Source organism: Rhinoraja longicauda, chromosome 31, assembly GCF_053455715.1.
Source record: "Rhinoraja longicauda isolate Sanriku21f chromosome 31, sRhiLon1.1, whole genome shotgun sequence".
Taxonomy (NCBI): domain Eukaryota; kingdom Metazoa; phylum Chordata; class Chondrichthyes; order Rajiformes; family Arhynchobatidae; genus Rhinoraja; species Rhinoraja longicauda.
In genome coordinates this window covers 12,611,207-12,629,181 of record NC_135983.1, presented here as the reverse complement: position 1 = coordinate 12,629,181, position 17,975 = coordinate 12,611,207, and the positions used below count along the sequence as shown (strand labels likewise).

At 42.6% G+C, this 17,975-nt stretch overlaps 1 protein-coding gene across 5 annotated transcripts in view; it reads right to left on the bottom strand.

Moving 5' to 3' along the window:
- LOC144608503 (endoplasmic reticulum mannosyl-oligosaccharide 1,2-alpha-mannosidase-like) overlaps window positions 1–17,975 on the bottom strand; it is a 44,119-nt gene that overhangs the window by 11,727 nt on the left and 14,417 nt on the right. For 3 of the 5 annotated variants that reach the window (XM_078426353.1, XM_078426352.1, XM_078426354.1), the window contains exons 5-11: window positions 15,705–15,859; window positions 12,760–12,866; window positions 10,946–11,131; window positions 10,138–10,286; window positions 7,614–7,802; window positions 6,423–6,613; window positions 3,278–3,398 (exon numbers count right to left, since the gene is read on the bottom strand). In XM_078426353.1, coding sequence (XP_078282479.1) covers window positions 3,278–3,398; window positions 6,423–6,613; window positions 7,614–7,802; window positions 10,138–10,286; window positions 10,946–11,131; window positions 12,760–12,866; window positions 15,705–15,859 — 1,098 coding nt within the window. Of the gene's footprint in view, window positions 1–3,277; window positions 3,399–6,422; window positions 6,614–7,613; window positions 7,803–10,137; window positions 10,287–10,945; window positions 11,132–12,759; window positions 12,867–15,704; window positions 15,876–17,975 lie in introns of all 5 variants that reach the window. The other 2 variants (XM_078426355.1, XM_078426356.1) reach the window with 1 other exon arrangement.

Genomic DNA, 17,975 nt, shown 5'->3' with positions numbered 1-17,975 from the left:
ATCATTTTTCAAACTTTCCAAACTTAAATCAATATTCTGGAATCTCAGGTGCATAAGTACTCTAAAACCATGGTTGCAGTGTTTTGTTAGCAGACTACAAGTCAATCAACTTTAACTGAAGTAAAACTCGAGACTCTTGTTCTGTCACCCTGGTGATCTAAATCCACAAAGCACAGCTTGTTCTGAAAAAAAATGTTACAAGCATTTAATGATACAAACTCCTTTAAAAAGCAACAAGGAAACATAACTAAAGCAAATGGATACAATTCTCAGAATCAGTAAGATAGAATTAGGTCAAGCTGATTAAGGGGCAAGCAAACCATATGAAAGACTCGAGCAACAAACTGGATCCCTTGAGATTTCCAATACATTTTTATTTCAGATTTCCAGCATCAGCGATTTTTGACTTCATTTAAATGACGTGCATACCTCCATCTCTCACAGCTATTCTTCCCCATATCAATGAAAGGACTCTTCCCTTCCTGCGTCAAGTCCCAGCTGGTGGAGTTTTATTGGGCAAATCTCTGTTTACATCTGTTATCGGCAAAATATTTGCACCTTGTCACTGGACTCCACCATCAGTCCAATGGCAGATCACAGCCACCAATACAGGGACTTGGCATTGCTTCTAAGTCCCAAACCTGAATCCAGTGGGGGGGGGGGGAGAGGGTCAGCATGGAACTGCCACCATTTCTCAGCATGTTTTGCCTGCCGATGTTTAGTTTAGAGATACAGCACGGAAACAGGCCCTTCGGCCAACCGGGTCCGCTCCGACCAGCACTCCCTGCACATTGCCCACTAGGGACAATTTTTACATTTACCAAGCCAATTAACCTACAAACTTGTACGTCTTTGGAGTGTGGGAGGAAACCGAAGATCTCGGAGAAAACTAACGCAGGTCACGGGGAGAACGTACAAACTTCATACAGACAAAACCCCTAGTCGGGATTGAACCCGGGTCTCCGGCGCTGCATTCGTTATAAGGCAGCAACTCAACCGCTGCACCACCGTGACCACCCTAATGTTAAAGTTATCCCATCAGCAAACAGTTACAACCAAATAAATACATACAACTTGCAAACGATCCTACAACCATTGTAGTTCAATGTGAAGCTCCAATAATCCAGCACACTCAAGACTTTGATGCCTGAGCAGCTAACATTCTAGACTATAAGAAAATAACTGCAGATGCTGGTACAAATCGATTTATTCACAAAATGCTGGAGTAACTCAGCAGGTCAGGCAGCATCTCGGGAGAGAAGGAATGGGTGACGTTTCGGGTCGAGACCCTTCTTCAGACTGATGTCGGGGGTGGGACAAAGGAAGGATATAGGTGGAGACAGGAAGATAGAGGGAGATCTGGGAAGGAGGAGGGGAAGGGAGGGACAGAGGAGCTATCTGAAGTTGGAGAAGTCGACGTTCATACCACCGGGCTGCAAACTGCCCAAGCGAAATATGAGGTGCTGCTCCTCCAATTTCCGGCGGGCCTCACTATGGCACTGGAGGAGGCCCATGACAGAGAGGTCAGACTGGGAATGGGAGGGGGAGTTAAAGTGCTGGGCCACCGGGAGATCAGTTGCGTTAATGCGGACCGAGCGCAGGTGTTCAGCGAAGCGATCGCCGAGCCTGCGCTTGGTTTCGCCGATATAAATAAGTTGACATCTAGAGCAGCGGATGCAATAGATGAGGTTGGAGGAGGTGCAAGTGAACCTCTGTCTCACATTCTAGACTATTGGGCGTTACTCGTTCAAAATATTTTTGATATACTCTTGTATATTATGCATTGTAACAGTACAGCACAGGACCTGGCCCTTTGGCTCACAATATCTGAGCTGAACATGATGCACCCCCCAGTCTTTTTCCACCCCGGAGAAAGGTGTATGAGTATGACCGTCTACCTTATATGTCTCATCATTTTACATACTTTTCTCAAGTCTCCCCTCCACCTCTGATGTCCCAGAGAAACGTCTCAACTTTGTCCAACCTCTCCCTTATAGATAATACTCTCTAATCCAGGAAATATACTGTTAAACCCCCTTCTGTGCCCTCCCTAAACCTCCACATCCTTTTTGTGCAACCAGAATTGCATAAAATGCTCCAACGGTGACCAAGTCAATGTTTTATAAAGCCTCAACATGACTTCTTAACTTTAATACTCAATGCCTCCATCAATGAAGGCAAGCATAACATACATCTTTACCACTCTATCGACTTGTGTTGCCACTTTCAAGGAGTAATGAACTTAGACCCAAAGTAATCTCCCAAAGTACGAATCTCACAAAGGAATTTGTACGTTCTCCCCGTGACCTGCGTGGGTTTTCTCCGAGATCTTCGGTTTCCTCCCACACTCCAAAGACGTACAGGTATGTAGGTTAATTGGCTGGGTAAAATGTAAAAATTGTCCCTAGTGGGTGTAGGATAGTGTTAATGTGCGGGGATCGCTGGGCGGCACGGACTTGGTGGGCCGAAAAGGCCTGTTTCCAGCTGTATATATATGATATGATATGATAAACTGCATCTGCCATTTCCCTGCATGTAACTGCAATTGATCTAAATCCCACTGTATCCTTTGACAATTTTCCCTAGCAACTCCATTAACTTTGGTGTCATCTGTAAGCTTACTAACAAATAACCCATTTCCATTTATGTCCACTGTCAATTATGTCCGAGCAATTTATATACATCATAAACACAGAGATCCCAGCACAGATCCCTGCAGAACTCTACTGGTCACAAACCTCCAGTCACAATAACACCCTTCCATCCTGTCTTTCATGGGTAAGCCAGTTCTGAATCCAAATGACAAGTCAACGTGTCTCCCATGCATCTTCATCTTCTAGAAGAGCTTACCATGATGGACTTTACTAAATGCCTTACTAAAATCCATGTAGACACCATTGACTGGTCAACCCTTAATCTGTGTCACCTCCTCAAAAAATGCAATCAGGTTAGTGAGCCCTGATCTGCCCATGCTCAGTGTCTAATTATTCCAGCATAATAAACTTCTCAGTGAAGTAGGAAATGTGAAAAGGGTTGTGGAAACTATTTCCTGGTGAAATAGATACCGAATTTGTGATTTCTGAATAGTCAGTTTGCACATTATAGAAATTTGACTGCATTATGCTCATGTAAATGTAATGATTAAAGCAGTCCTTCGGTGACATATACCAAGCAGCCTTGCAAGTCACTCCTTCTGACAACTCAATAATCATTTGTTCCTCTAACAACAAGCATAATTCTATCCCTAATGCACTTTAATTTAAGACAAGCTACTTACCATCTTTGGACTGAATTGATTATGGGACAATTCACCTACAAAGGTTAGTTTGTTTGGTTCTGATTTTCGAATTAAGTGCTTCGTGATACCCTCTATGGCCTGCAGATAGTCTTCCAGCAAGCTGGCAATTAAACACAAAAATGTAAATCGTTAATAGCTTGTTAAAAATGTTTCTGCTCACCATGCACCATTTAAGATGTTATTGCAAATGGGGTAATGACACACAGATATTGGTAAAATTAATACCGATGTAACTAGAAATTATATCCCCCAAAATAATATTCCTTGCAAAGTAAAACGCTGATAATCCAATACTTGATTGGAGATTGTCACGGTCCTGCGATAAGTTCACTCGTTCGCCCAGAATGTGAGCTGAGGTTCAGAGTTCAGGCCGGATCTGATGCTACAGCAAGGGCTTGGGGCCCAGAACACAGAAGGTGGGGAATGTGGTCAGAGCCCAGGTCCAGCATGTTGGGCTATCCTCACTCCCATTAAACTCATTGGGTTCAATCGAAAATTTACTACACTATTGTATATGTAAAATAAAACTTTAAATTAATATAAACATAGCACAAAAAGTAAGGAAATTTGTGTTTGGTAGATTATTTCTTTGTTGTAACAATGCTTCTTGGCAATAAATCTTATACCGTTGGAAAGCCTGTTTATTTCCCTTTTAAATGGTGCCACATTTGTAAGGAACATGCATTCGTGGGATGAGCAGCAGAGCTGAGTATATGGGTTGCGCCCATGAAAAATTTGCCAAATCTTCTCTGCCAATGCCAAACAGCTTATTCTGCTGTTGCTATTGACTTGTTTTGAGCTTCTGGTACCCCCAGGTGCTGACAATCAGGTGCCTGATTGGCACCTGATTGGCAGCATCTGTGAGCATGGGCCCTGCTACAGTGGTCAGTAGGTGTCTGCTCCAAGAATTGGCATGCCACGTTTGACTGATCTGGATAGGGCCCGTGCGATAGGGCAACTTCAAGCTGGTGTTCCGCAAAACCAAGTTGCGGCATTATTTGGAGTGAGCCCTAGTACCATCTCCAAAGTGAAGGCCAAGTTCCATATAACGGGGGATGTCAGAGACAGGCCGCGAAGTGGGCGTCCCAAGAAGACGACACCCGAAGAAGTCCGTTTCCTCACCCTGTCAGCACTTAGAAACCGTAGGCTGTCTTCTACAGGTTTGCAGGACGATATGGCCGATGGTGTGGGGCGGTATCTCCCTTACTGGAAAAACGAGGCTTGTCATCATTGGAGGCAACCTCAATGCAGAGAGATATCGAGATGAGATTCTGCAACCAGTGGCAATCCCATATCTCCACAGTCCGGGACCGAACTCTATCCTCCAAAATGACAATGCTCGCCAGGGTTTCTCAGAGACTACTTCCAGAATTTGGGAGTGGAGAGGATGGAATGGCCTGCCAGCAGTCCTGACCTCAACCCCATTGAACACTTGTGGGATCAGCTTGGGCGTGCTGTTCGTGCCAGAGTGACCAACACAACCACGTTGGCTGACTTGCGACAAATGTTGGTTGAAGAATGGGATGCCATCCCACAACAGTGTGTGACCAGGCTGGTGACCAGCATGAGGAGGAGGTGCCAGGCTGTTGTGGCTGTGTATGGTTCTTCCACACGCTACTGAGGCTCCTGTTTATTAAATGAATAAATTGTTAAATTGCCAATATGTCTTGCTTCTTCAGACTTCAATCATCCAATCCACCAAACAACACCAAACAAGAGTCTGGCAGAATAAGCTGTTTGGCATTGGCAGAGAAGATTTGGCAGATTTTTCATGGGCGCAACCCACATACTCAGCTCTGCTGCTCATCCCACAAATGCATGTTCCTTACAAATATGGCACCATTTAAAAGGGAAATAAACAGGCTTTCCAACGGTATAAGATCTATTGCCAAGAAGCATTGTTACAACAAAGAAATAATCTACCAAACACAAATTTCCTTACTTTTTGTGCTATGTTTATTTGGTTATAAATTGGAGTACATCCAAGGGTCCAGAAAGGCAAAATCCCAAGGGCGCAGTTCTGCAGCAGGTAAAATGCAGCACACTTTATGTCCAACCAGTTAAAATCAATAAAAAGCATGCAAGAGAGAGAGGAAGATGCAGAGAGGGTGTGCCAGAGACTGATTTTGAATACTCATAAACATTTTGAAATTTCACGTGAGGTTGGAACTTGTGCAAATGAGTCCAAATGTTATCTAGATAATTAAACAGGAAAGTTTAAGAGTGTTGCTAAAGATTAAGAAGAAAATCAATGAAACTGCTTCGACCAGCTATGTACTGCTATTTGCATTTGATTAAATTCATTTTAGAGTTGGTTAGTGCAAACTATGAAGTCTGACGTCATTGCCAGACTAAATTCTACCAACACCCATGAAAGCATCTTGAAGGAAGAGCTTCACTGGATCTGAACCAGCTGTAGTTCCAACTGCAGCAAAAGCTCAGACAATCTAACTTTGAAGAAAACAGATTGGCAGATATTAACTATTAGAGTGTACTTCCATTAATAGCTCAACACTCTTAATTCACTTAGATCATATATTTTTCAGTAACCAGAAGAGTAGAAAAAGAGCGTGTGAGCTGTGGTCTCATTGAATAAAAAGAGGAGTGCAGCAAATATTACCCGATGAACCAGGTTACAAACCACCAGGACTTCTGAATAGACAGTGGATAAGCAGAGTTTATCTAGTTTAGTAGACTTTATGGTGTCATGGTGGCACAGCGGTAGAGTTGCTGGCTTACAGCACCAGAGACCCGGGTTTGATCCTGACTCGAGTTCGTTGCTTGTCTGTACAGAGTTTGTACATTCTCCCTGTGACCTGCGGGGGTTTTCTCTGGGATCTCCGGTTTCCTCCCACACTCCAAAAATGTACACAATCGGAGGTTAATTGGCTTGGAATAATTGTACATTGTCCCTAGTGTATGTAGGATAGTGTTAATGCGTGGGGAACGCTGGTCGGCGTGGACTCGGTGGGCTGAAGGTCTTGTTTCCATGCTGTATCTCTAAACTAAAAAAAATAGGTTTAATCCTTTTTTGATTAATTTATTTCTGTGATTTCAATAAAGAACGAACCAACTTTGTATATTACTATTACAAGTTGCTCAATTTAAATTCTGCATTACTTACGCTGCCTCTTTCCTTCCTCCTTGGATCCACTGTTTAAGCAGATACTCATAGTAGCTGTCAGCCCTGGCACCAAGCGTGTAGACACCAAGGTGGCTAAATTGTCCTGAGTTGGTGTTTATGAACATTGGCACCAATCCATCCTTCTTCCCTCCAAGTCTGTGAATTTGTTTCATTACATCATCTACCGCTGCCTGTTTAAGGGGGGGGAGGTGGGGGGTGAGAACAGAAAGTTATTAGGAAACTGATGAGCTGTTAAGATAAGAGCACATTCTGTTGGAACTTATTTTTTACAAGTTCAAATCCACAAAAGTCCAAATAGCTCCAGAGCCACTTAATACAAACACATGGTGAGTCAGGGGACTCGGCAATGGCTTGGAATAGAATGAAAACAGCCAAGTCCCCATGTTCTGTCGCTGTGGGAGCTCTGGAAATGTGGAGTTGCGTGTAAATGAAATAAGGAATAAGTGAAAGGTAGACAAAATTATAAAATAAATCAAAAGTTAAAAATGGAAAACAAAAGATTTCCTGATTCAGATCCACGATTCTAATTAGCCCATTGATTTGTAAATCCCGGTCAACGAAAAGAAAAATAATTTGGGACATGCAATACAACAACAGTGCCGCATGGTAGAGTTGCTGCCTTACAGCGCTAGAGATCCGGGTTCGATCGTAACTACGGCCGCTGTCTGGTGAGTTTGTATGTTCTCGCTGTGACCACGAGGGTTTTCTCCGCGTGCTCTAATTTCCTCGCACACTCTAAAGATGTACAGGTTTGGCTTTGATAAGAATTGTACTTTGACCCTAGAGTGTAGGATAGTGCTACTGATACGAGGGGCCAAGTGGCCTCCTCCTATGTTCAAGGATTACAAAATTACACTCTAATTTAAGTGAAGACTCAACAAAATTTTGACAATTAAAATTTTGCAATTGTATAACAAACATTAGTCAAAACTGAAGATGCAATAACACACTATTTTGGAATAATTCATAAGACTGGAAGAGTTGATCCTGAAATGTACTGCATTAATCTCAGAATAGACAAACCCCCAAAATTCCAAGCATCAAGCGAAAGGATCGGCCAAGATGCAGAACAACTTTCATGATTTGAGAGAGAAAAAGGAATCACAATCAGCATATTCGAACTTTAAAATCAATTTCAGTAAACTAATGGAAACAAGCAGTCTACCGTACCTGGTACTTATTATTTTTGGTGAGGCGGCTCAGCTCCCGAAATTCGAGCTGAATGCTGGTCACCTCTGCCACAGTACTGTCAGAGGTCCAGCGTGGAGGATGGGCAGTTCCACGGCCAATGTTCACGTCGGAATACGGAATCTTGGACGGCGTATTGAAGGCTGGCATTAGACGATCCCCCAGCTCACTCTATTCACACAGGTAGCAACAACATTAAGTGTACATTATGCAGGCAAAAACATTTACAAAGTGTCAAGCACATTTACAGAAGATGTCACGATTCTCAAACTTTTAAATCAAGAAAATATTCATTTAATTTTTGATGTATTGCTTCCTGAGTTTTAAGTGAATGAACGTGGAACAGTACAGCACAGGAATAGGCTCTTCAGTCCACGTTATCTTTTGCCGAATGTGATGCCAAATTAAACTAATTCCTATGGAGGGACATGATCCATATCCCTCCATTCCCTGCATATCCTTATGCCTATCCAAAGCCATTATCGTATCTGCTTCCACCATCACCACTGGCACTGTGTTCCAGATCACTACCAATGTCCACAAAAACTTGGCATGCATATCTTCACACTATCCCTCTCTGACCCGAAAGCTATGCCCTCTGGTCTTTGATATTTCCATCTGGGGAGAGAGATTGGCCCCATTTGTTACCCGCATAAATTTATAAACATATCAGGTCTCCCCTCAGCCACCATTGCTCCAGAGAAATACAGCGTATTGAAGAACAATCATTACTGCAAGTCGAATTTGAATTCTGGCATTAGGATACTTAGGAAGTCAAATCTTTGTCACTACTTGGTACTTTTCAAACAAATGCCTCCTCAAGTACAAGTACTATAGGAGGACTTTGAAGTCAGCAATCAGGATGGCAAAAGGTGACATGAAATGGTGCTGGCAGGCAAGGTGAAAGGAAAATCCCCAAAGATTCTACAGGGTATATGAAGAGTAAACAGGTGGCTTGAATAGGAACTCGAGAGGCAACCTTTTCACTCAGAGTGATAGCTATATGTAATGAGTTGCCAGAGGAAGTAGTTGAGGTACTAGCAACATTTAAAAGACATTTAGACTGGTAATTGGTGTGAAAGGATTTGGAGGGATAGGGGCCAAACGTGGACAAATGGGACTAGCTCAGATGGAGCATCTTGGTTGCAATGGACGAATTGGGCCAAAGGGCCTGTTTTCTTGCTGTATCACTGAGCTAACCCCATTTGCTAATGTTTAGCCCTTATCCCTCTCATCTTGCCCTATCCATCAACCTGCCCAAACACCTTTTGAACACAGTAATTTAACCTGTCTCGACCACTTTCTCTGCTAACTCATGCCATATATCCTCATTCCACCCTCAGTGGAAAAACCGACTCCTCAGGTCCCCTTGAAATCTTCCCCTTCTCATGTTAAATCTATGCCCTCCAGTGTTAGACTCCCCTACCCTAGGTAAAAGATTGGCCATCCACCTTTTTTATACCCATCATGATTTTATAAACCTGTACAGGGTCACCCCTCAGCCTATTTTGCTCCAGAGAAAAAACTTAGCCTATCCATTCTCTCCTCAAAATTCAAGCCCTCCAGTCCCCAGTAACATCCTTATGAATCTGTTCTGCACTCATTATAGCTTAATCCTATCCTTCCTTTAGAATGGCAGGCAGAACCGTACACATTATTCCAGGTGCACGCTCACCAACATCTTGTGTAGCTGTAACATGATGTTCCAAATCTTGTCCTCAATGTCCAATTCAATGAAAGCAAGCAGGCCAAATGCCACCTTCACCACCTAGTCACCACATACAGGGAACTATGTACTTGCATCCCTCGACCTCACAGCACTCCCCAGGTCCCTGTCATTCACTGTGTACGCCCTGCCCCAATTTCCTAAAATCATCAGTTCACATTTGCCCGAGTTGAATTCAAACTGAAGGACAAGTTTTTTCTCTAAAAAAAACGTGTGATGAATATCCAGAATGCGCTGCCAGAGAAGGCGATAGAGACAGATACAATTACAATGTTTAAAAAGCACCTGGACTGGTACTTGCACGGGAATGGAGCAAAGGGATACGGGATCAATGCAGGTGAATGGGATAGGTGCAAAGAGAATGCACGAGGCAGGCAGAAGGGCCCGCTTCTGTGCTGGACAACTCTATAACTCCCAGCACGGCACAGAGAAATACCGTATGTTTCCCTCCCACCCAATGATAATTACATCTCATGTCGGACAAGGCAGAAACCACAAAGTGTCAAGGATGATGGGGGCAGGTCATACCCAGATTTTGCAGGTATCTGGCACAAGTCGAGCCAGGCAGAGATGCTCCTCCTGTGACATAGGCACCATGCAGAATAGGTGCCCGCCCTATAACAGAGCGTGGTGCCGAGAATCCAATACGTTTATACATTTTCACTTATTATTAGGAACTGCACAAGCGCAGACCATGGCTATTATTAGTTCTTTTAATGTCAAACACAAGTATATGAATGGCCTCATAATGAGCTAAATTACAGAGGTAAAACTCCTTACTGCTTTATCCAGGAAGACTTGATCTCCAGTTAGATTGTACACACTGAGTAATCCACCGAGAATACGAATTGTCGTCTCAAACAAATTCACATCCACACTTTTACCAAGATTCAATTCATCAATCACCCATTTCTTGGCTTCTTCAAATTCTAAAAATCAGAGAATAATTATATCAAAATCTGATTCTGAGGAAGGAACAATAAAGTTATGAGAAGCAGCAAACTTAGTAAGATTTGAAATCTGGTACAGGGTAACCATGAAAATGCTCAATCTAACATGCTTTTTTAAAATTCCAAAAGCATTCTCCCACCTCAACCACACCCGAGTCTGTGAAAGGTCATCATCATCATACATCATCATATATATACAGCCGGAAACAGGCCTTTTTCGGCCCTCCAAGTCCGTGCCGCCCAGTGATCCCCGTACATTAACGCTATCCTACACCCACTAGGGACAATTTTTACATTTACCCGCCAATTAACCTATATACCTGTACGTCTTTGGAGTGTGGGAGGAAACCGAAGATCTCGGAGAAAACCCACGCAGGTCACGGGGAGAACGTACAAACTCCTTACAGTGCAGCACCCGTAGTCAGGATCGAACCTGAGTCTCCGGCGCTGCATTCGCTGTAAAGCAGCAACTCTACCGCTGCGCTACCGTGCCGCCCACTTGATTTTAATTGGTAACAACCTCACTTTTGAGATGCAGAAAGCACAAGTATACTCCCCTGTGAAAGATCCGCTGCCCAATACTTCCATCTTACATCAAAGGCCAACAGCATCAATGTTATGCAATTCATTGAAGTCACCTTGTTTTTGGCCCAAAATCCACATGGTGTCCAGGGCATCAATCAGCGTCAGTCCCAAGCCGAACCATTCACTGTAGGTCTTAGAAATCGGCTTCAGTTCGTCATGACCCCAGGCGTACTGTTTGTATCCTTTCCACGCATGCTGGAATGCTTCTATCACTGCCATCTGCTGCACGTTTACAGTGGCTACAAGTGAACAGAACCAAATGAGGCTGCAGCAACATTAATTATTAATATACTGAATTAAAATGACTACAAAGGCAGAGGTTCAAAGTGGGCAGATTATTTTCCCCGAACTTGCTGCCGAATCCAGGCTGCAGTCCTCTCCTAATCCTGGTTGTTCATAGGATCTACTTTCGCTGGTGATTTTCCATTACCTCAGGTTCAAGGTCACAAAGCTCAATCATGTTCTCCAGGTGGCCACATTCACATATTTCTTGGCAAAAGTACTCCAATGGGCCACAGAAGGCAAAATTAAGTTACTGTCATTCTCCTTGATCCTGATTACATCTTAAATCTGCACAAGCATCAGACTAAGATGAGGATATGCATTTATGAAATGTTTACACGTCACTGCTGGGATATAAAAGCAGAATTGAACTGGCAATAAAATTAAACTTTCTTTTAGAAAACTGAGAAAATAGTATGGAACAGAAAGTGGTACTGAATATTTAAAGGGTCATAGAAGGCCTTTACAAATATCAAAGGTACAACACTCTACCTGGGAAGAAAAATGAGGTGACGTATGTGGTCCCTGAATTCAAATAACCAAGGCACCCGATAGCTTTTGATGGATTGAAATACTCAACATGTCCAAACAATGCAAACATCAGTGTTAATAAACAAGGTGCGGCCTTGGCTCAGAATAGAATACCCACTTAAGGATGTAGGTGCTACACCCTGTTCCCTTAGAGGTCTGTGTTTTGGAAGATTGTTTTTTTCTGATGGAGGGCGTTTGGCGGGGCTGGAGAATAGAATAGAACTGTCTGCAGTGGCCATTTCCTTATCATTTATTGCCTGATTTATCTTAGCCTTCTCACCCTTCGTGTGATTCAATGGGGCTTCATATTAAAAATGGTGCCTGTTGCAATATTTCAAAGGCGCTGGACATATGGTAGGTGCCGTAAACATACCATAAGATGACAAAGTTAGCTAATGAGGAACCAATCTTTAGAAATCCAAGGAACTAAAATGTCAATGGGTCAAACAGCTTGTTCCTGTGCTGTATTGTATCGTTCCATGTAGAAGCAAGGAACTGCAGGTGTTGGTTTGCTAAAAAAGATAGAGTGCATAGATTTCCATAGTTTTTTTCCAGGTTCTGAAAACTACCCAGTCTGAAATCTATTCAACAGATGAAGAATTGCCGATGATGGCCAAACGAAGGCTTAGAGTTAAACCTCTCGATTGACCTTTAGTTTTATTTCATTTTAGAGATGCAGCGTGGAAATACAGCATGCCCTTAGGCCTACCAAGTCCACACTGATCATCAATCACCCTGCACTAGTTCTATCCTACACACATCAGGTACAATTTACAGAAGCCAATTAACCTACAAAACTGTACATCTTTGGAATGCGGGAGGAATCCCCGAGAAACCCCACGCAATCACTGGGTGAATGTACAAACTCCACACAGACAGCAACCATTGTCAGGATCGAAACCGGGTCTCTGGCGCTGTGAGGCAGCAGCTCTACTGCTGCGACCTGCCTAGTTTCAATTTCCCAGTTCCCTGCTACACGTCAAACTGCAGAATACAGCCACAGAAGGGTGAAAAAAAATTGCAAACACGAGAACCCCTTACATGGCCATGCTACCTGTTTCTTTGGTGTTTACTTTTTCATGCAATACTGGTTTCTCCTCTTGCTTTGAATCAGGTGGAGCTGCAGTAACCCATTCAGGTGCGATCTCCATTCCACGCCAACTGCAGGTGCAAACATCACAATTACTGCTGTTCCTTTTAAGCAAGAGGATGCCAGCCAGGGATAAAACTGACACGGGACAGAGTTAAACCCCAGTGTATTCATTTCAAACATCTTTTAAAATGCTGTCGCTCACTCATTTCATAATTGTGATTATGTTTTAGAATGGTAGAAATCAAGTCATGTTTTTCTATTTAATTTAACCAACTTGTCAGATTGATACAGTAAATTAATGTAGTACAAAACTGGCTACAGTTATAGTCATACAGCATGGAAACAGGCCTTTTGATCCAACATGCCCATGCCGATCAACATGCCCCATCTACACTAGTCCCAGCTGCCTGCGTTTGGCACATATTCTGCTGCTTTCCTATCCATATCACTGTCCAAATGTCTTTTTAAATGTTGCCATGGTACCTACCTCAACTATCTCCACTGGCCGCTCGTTCTATATACTCACCACCCTCTGTATGAAAATGTTGCCCCTCAAGTTCCCATTAAATCTTTCCCCTCTCACCTTGAACCTATGTCCACTGGTTCTCAATTCCCCTACTCTGGGTAAAAGAGTCTGTGCGTTTACCCTATCTGTTCCCCACATGATGTTATACCCCTCGTGATCTTATAAAGATCACCCCTCACCCTCCTGTGCTCCGAGGAATAAAGTGCTAGTAGTTATGTCGTCAAGATTCAGTGCCCTGAACATCAGCGGATTTATTACTGTACCATAACCAAACAATGCGGATGCTGCTGCAGCAGATCCTGTTCAGTGTGGGAACTTGAGGACACTTGAGCGTCACCTGGTTAATATCGGTGTAGATTTTAGAACAGCAAAACCATCAGTTATCACATTCATTCAACCATGACAAATAACAGGAGCTTCTCAAAGGTCATTCTTGATGCAAACAGAAAGAAAAGCAAAAATGATCAAAAATGATAAATTTCATTATCGAAGATAGGCACAAAATGCTGGAGTAACTCAGAGGGGCAGGCAGCATCTCTGGAAAGAAGGAATGGGTGACGTTAAGGGTCGAAACCCTTCTTCAGACCCAAAACATCACCCATTCCTTCTCTCCAGTATGCTGCCTATCCCGCTGAGTTACTCCAGCATTTTGAGTCTATCTTTGATATAAACCAGCATCTGCAGTTCCTTCTTACACATTTCAATATCTGTTGTGCAAATAAGATTCAAGGACCTACTATCCCAGAATTTCTGTTTATCAAACTTGCTGGCCCTGACAAAACTAAACTATTAGCCCCTCGATTATTTAAAAGCTGTGCACTTCCTAAACTATATATTTTTTGTTTTTAAAAATGTTATTGCTGTTTTAACCTGTTCCCTAATGCATTGAGCCTATTCTAATCGGTGGTGCTCTTAGTGTTAACAGATACTGGCTTCTCCCCATGCTTGTTAACACACTGCTGTGAGAGAGCACATTGACTGAAAGCAGACAAGAACAATGGTTGTGAACAGCTTTCTTCAAGTGTGCAGCATTGCCTTCCCATGTACCTTCAAAACTGGCCCTATGGGTGTAGGACGAGGCATTAGTTACGGAGGCTGAAGCTCCAGAATTACTGGTGAAAATCTGAGAATTGAAATGCTATTGCAATCACAGAACCGCGGTGAAGTAAAAAGCAGGACCGGCCGTCTCATTATTTCGGGGCATTAAAGTTTCAGACATGACAGAGGTGAATGCAAAAGAGGCGGTAGCATTCAGATGCAGCAGTAGAGTTGCTGCCTGACAATGCCAGAGACCTGGATTCGATCCTGACTACGGGTGTTGTCTGCATGCAGTTTGCACATTCCCCTGTGACCCCGTGGGTTTTCTCCAGGTGCTCACAGTCCCCCCCCCCACCCCCCCCTTCCAAAGGCGTGCATGTTTTGTGGGTAAGTTGTAAGTTTTCAACATCTCAAATTTTTGGGTTATGATTTGTGAATTCTGCAAGGGCAAATTTCTAGCAACCAAACTGCTGTAACATAGAGGTCACCTGAGTCAGCGGGAATGAAAGGAACAAAAATGTAAGGCAACTGCAGAAAGGTGCAAGGCCAAGGTTATAGTAGTGGGGAATTTCAATTTTTCAAGTATTGATTGGGCCATCCTTGGTGCTGGGAAGAAACTGTCCCTGAACCTGGAGGTGTGTGTTTTCACACTTCTGTACCTCTTGTCTGTTGGGAGTGGGGAGAAGAGGGAGTGACCGGGGTGAGACTCGTCTTTGATTATGCTGGACCCATAGAATGTCAGTATATTCTCCCAGGCCTAGAGTATTGAGTCACTACATTAGGCGGGTTGTGCATTCATATACTCAAATCCAGACCTCCAACTCCCAAAAGGGATTCTGTTCCAAGCCGTGTCATGGGAGGAGATTACCAGGTGGAGGAGAGGTTTCAAAGTTTCCAAGTATCTCTACTGACATCTGGAAATCTCTGGTCCACAACCACTCACAGTGGAAGCACTGCATTTGGGATATTGAGGTGAACGTCAAGACCATGCATTGGGAGGCTCATTATACCAAGTGACATTTGCATCACAAAATGAAAGAGTCCACTGCCACAATTCAGACTACAAAGTACCGTTCAAATGGTCACATACACACAACTGACAGGAAGTCAAATGTTGCTCATGTCTAAATATCAAGGTGACTTTTAACCCCAAAGCATACCCATGCTAAAACAAATATGTTATATTTATCACTTTAACATACATCACAAAAGGATGGATCTTCCATTATGAAATTCAAACATAGAGGCTTCAAAAGAAAAATCTACTAAGTTGATCAAAGTTTCTAACATGAAAATTGTTTTGCAAAATATTAAAATGTTTGCTGTTTCACCCATCAAGTACCTGATAATGTTATTTTTTCCTTTATCTTTGTCATCAGAATTAGCTTCTGCTTCATTATCTTCCTTCCTGATTTTTGTTTCCTCTTTTTCTTTCTTCGACAAACGATTTTGTAAAAATGGTGGCCCTCGCTTGTTCAGATTTGGTCTTTTAAGTTTCTGGATTAAAACAAACCTAGGAGTTGGTTGAAGATAGAGCAAAATAATTCTACACCTTCTTTTTTTTTTTTTTAAAGCACAGTACTCTGCTTCTTGGATCTGACAAATCCTGCTTAGTATGTAACACATCTTTAACTTGTAAAACGACAAAAATACAGTTTGCGATTAAAAAGGGATTGTCATGTCACCGAAGAACTAGGAAAAGCTTTGGTTAATTACAGTATTGACAGCTGACACATTGCTTAATTCAAAGAATTGTTTTGTGACAACTTTTGTTTGTCCAATTCTTCAGAATATATAACGACAGGCGCGTTGTTTCATGTAAATCATAACCGTTAAATTATCCACTTGTGTAAAGGAATAAACACGTAGCAAGTGCATATTTTTTCTTTGGTGTCAATAATGTTGTGCAGTATTTGCAATGTGATGCATGCGAAAGTGGTTTCCAAATTGTGGAACATTCACAGATCTGTTTGAATAAATGACCAATTAACAGTCACAATATGTGCGGAAACACCTCTAAGCAAATAAAAGCATCTTCTCCTACCCTCCACCAATGCAATAAGCCAGGTACATTTTGTTAGCATATGGTGATTGAAATGATTATTTTGACAATTATACAAGAATACAATTATATAGGTTTCTACTGTTAAATTAAAATCCCCAGACTGAACTGATGGGAATGTTAAATAATACCTCGCAGAATTAAAATTAAACCTTAAATATTTATGGCAATAAAAAATAACAATAAATAACTCGTCAAGGAATATCTGAAATAAGTTATTTGGCAAATGGGATACAGGTGCCACATAAAGAGACATGTCTAGATGTTTCATATATATAGGGTTTTGTAGATTTACACTAATAACATTTTTCAAACTAGCTAGAAACAAGGAACCGCAGCTGTTGGTTTACCCAAGGAAAGATACAAAATGCTGGAATAACTCAGCAGGTCATACAGCATCCATCGAGAACATGGATAGGAATTGTTTCGGATTGGGACCCTTCTTCAGACTGGGTTCCTACCCAAAACATTATCTACCCATGTTCTCCAGGGATGCTGCATGACCTGCTGAGGTACTCCAGTACTTTGTGTCTTTCCTTTTCAAACTATCTATGTGCCATTACAGTGGTTATCAGTTACAATTCTTTAAACTTACTGAATCATTGATTCATTGAAGCTGTTAAGAGTCATAGAGTGATACAATGTGGAAGCACCCTTCGGCCCAACTTACCCACACTGACCAACTTGTCCCAGCTACACTAGTCCCACCTGCCGGCGTTTGGTCTCTATCCCTCCAAACCTGCCCTATCCATGTACCTGTCTACCTGTTTCTTAAATGTTGGGATAGTCCCAGCCTCAACTACCTCATCTGGCAGCTTGTTCCATACACCCACCACTCTTTGTGTGAAAAAGTTACGCCTCAGATTCCTATTAAATCTGTCTGAAGAAGGGTCTCGACCCGAAACGTCACCCATTCCTTCTCTCCCGAGATGCTGCCTGACCTGCTGAGTTACTCCAGCATTTTGTGAATAAATCGATTTGTACCAGCATCTGCAGTTATTTTCTTATATTCCTATTAAATCTATTCCCCTTCACCTTAATCCTATGTCCTCTGGTCCTCGATTCAGCTTCTCCAGGCAAGAGTCTCTGTGCATCTACCCAATCTATTCCTCTCATGATTTCTTTCTAAAAGATCACCCCTCAGCCTCCTGCACTCCAAGGAATAGAGTCCCATCCTACTTAACCTCTCCCTATAGCTCAGACCTTCTAATCTTGGCAACATCCTCGTAAATCTTCTCTGTACCCTTTCCAGCTTGGTAACATCTTTCATATAACATGATGTCCAGAACTGAACACAATAATCTAAATGCGGCCTCCCCAACGTCTTTTACAACTGCAACATGATCTCCCAACTTCTATACTCAATGCTCTGACTGATGAAGGCCAATGTGCCTAAAGTCTTTTTGACCATCCTATCTACCTGCAACGTCACCTTCAAGGAACCATGCACCTGCACTCCTAAATACCTATGCTCTACAACACTCCCCAGAGCCCTACCATTCACTGTGTAGGTCCTGCCCATGTTAGATTTCCCAAAATGCCACATCTCAC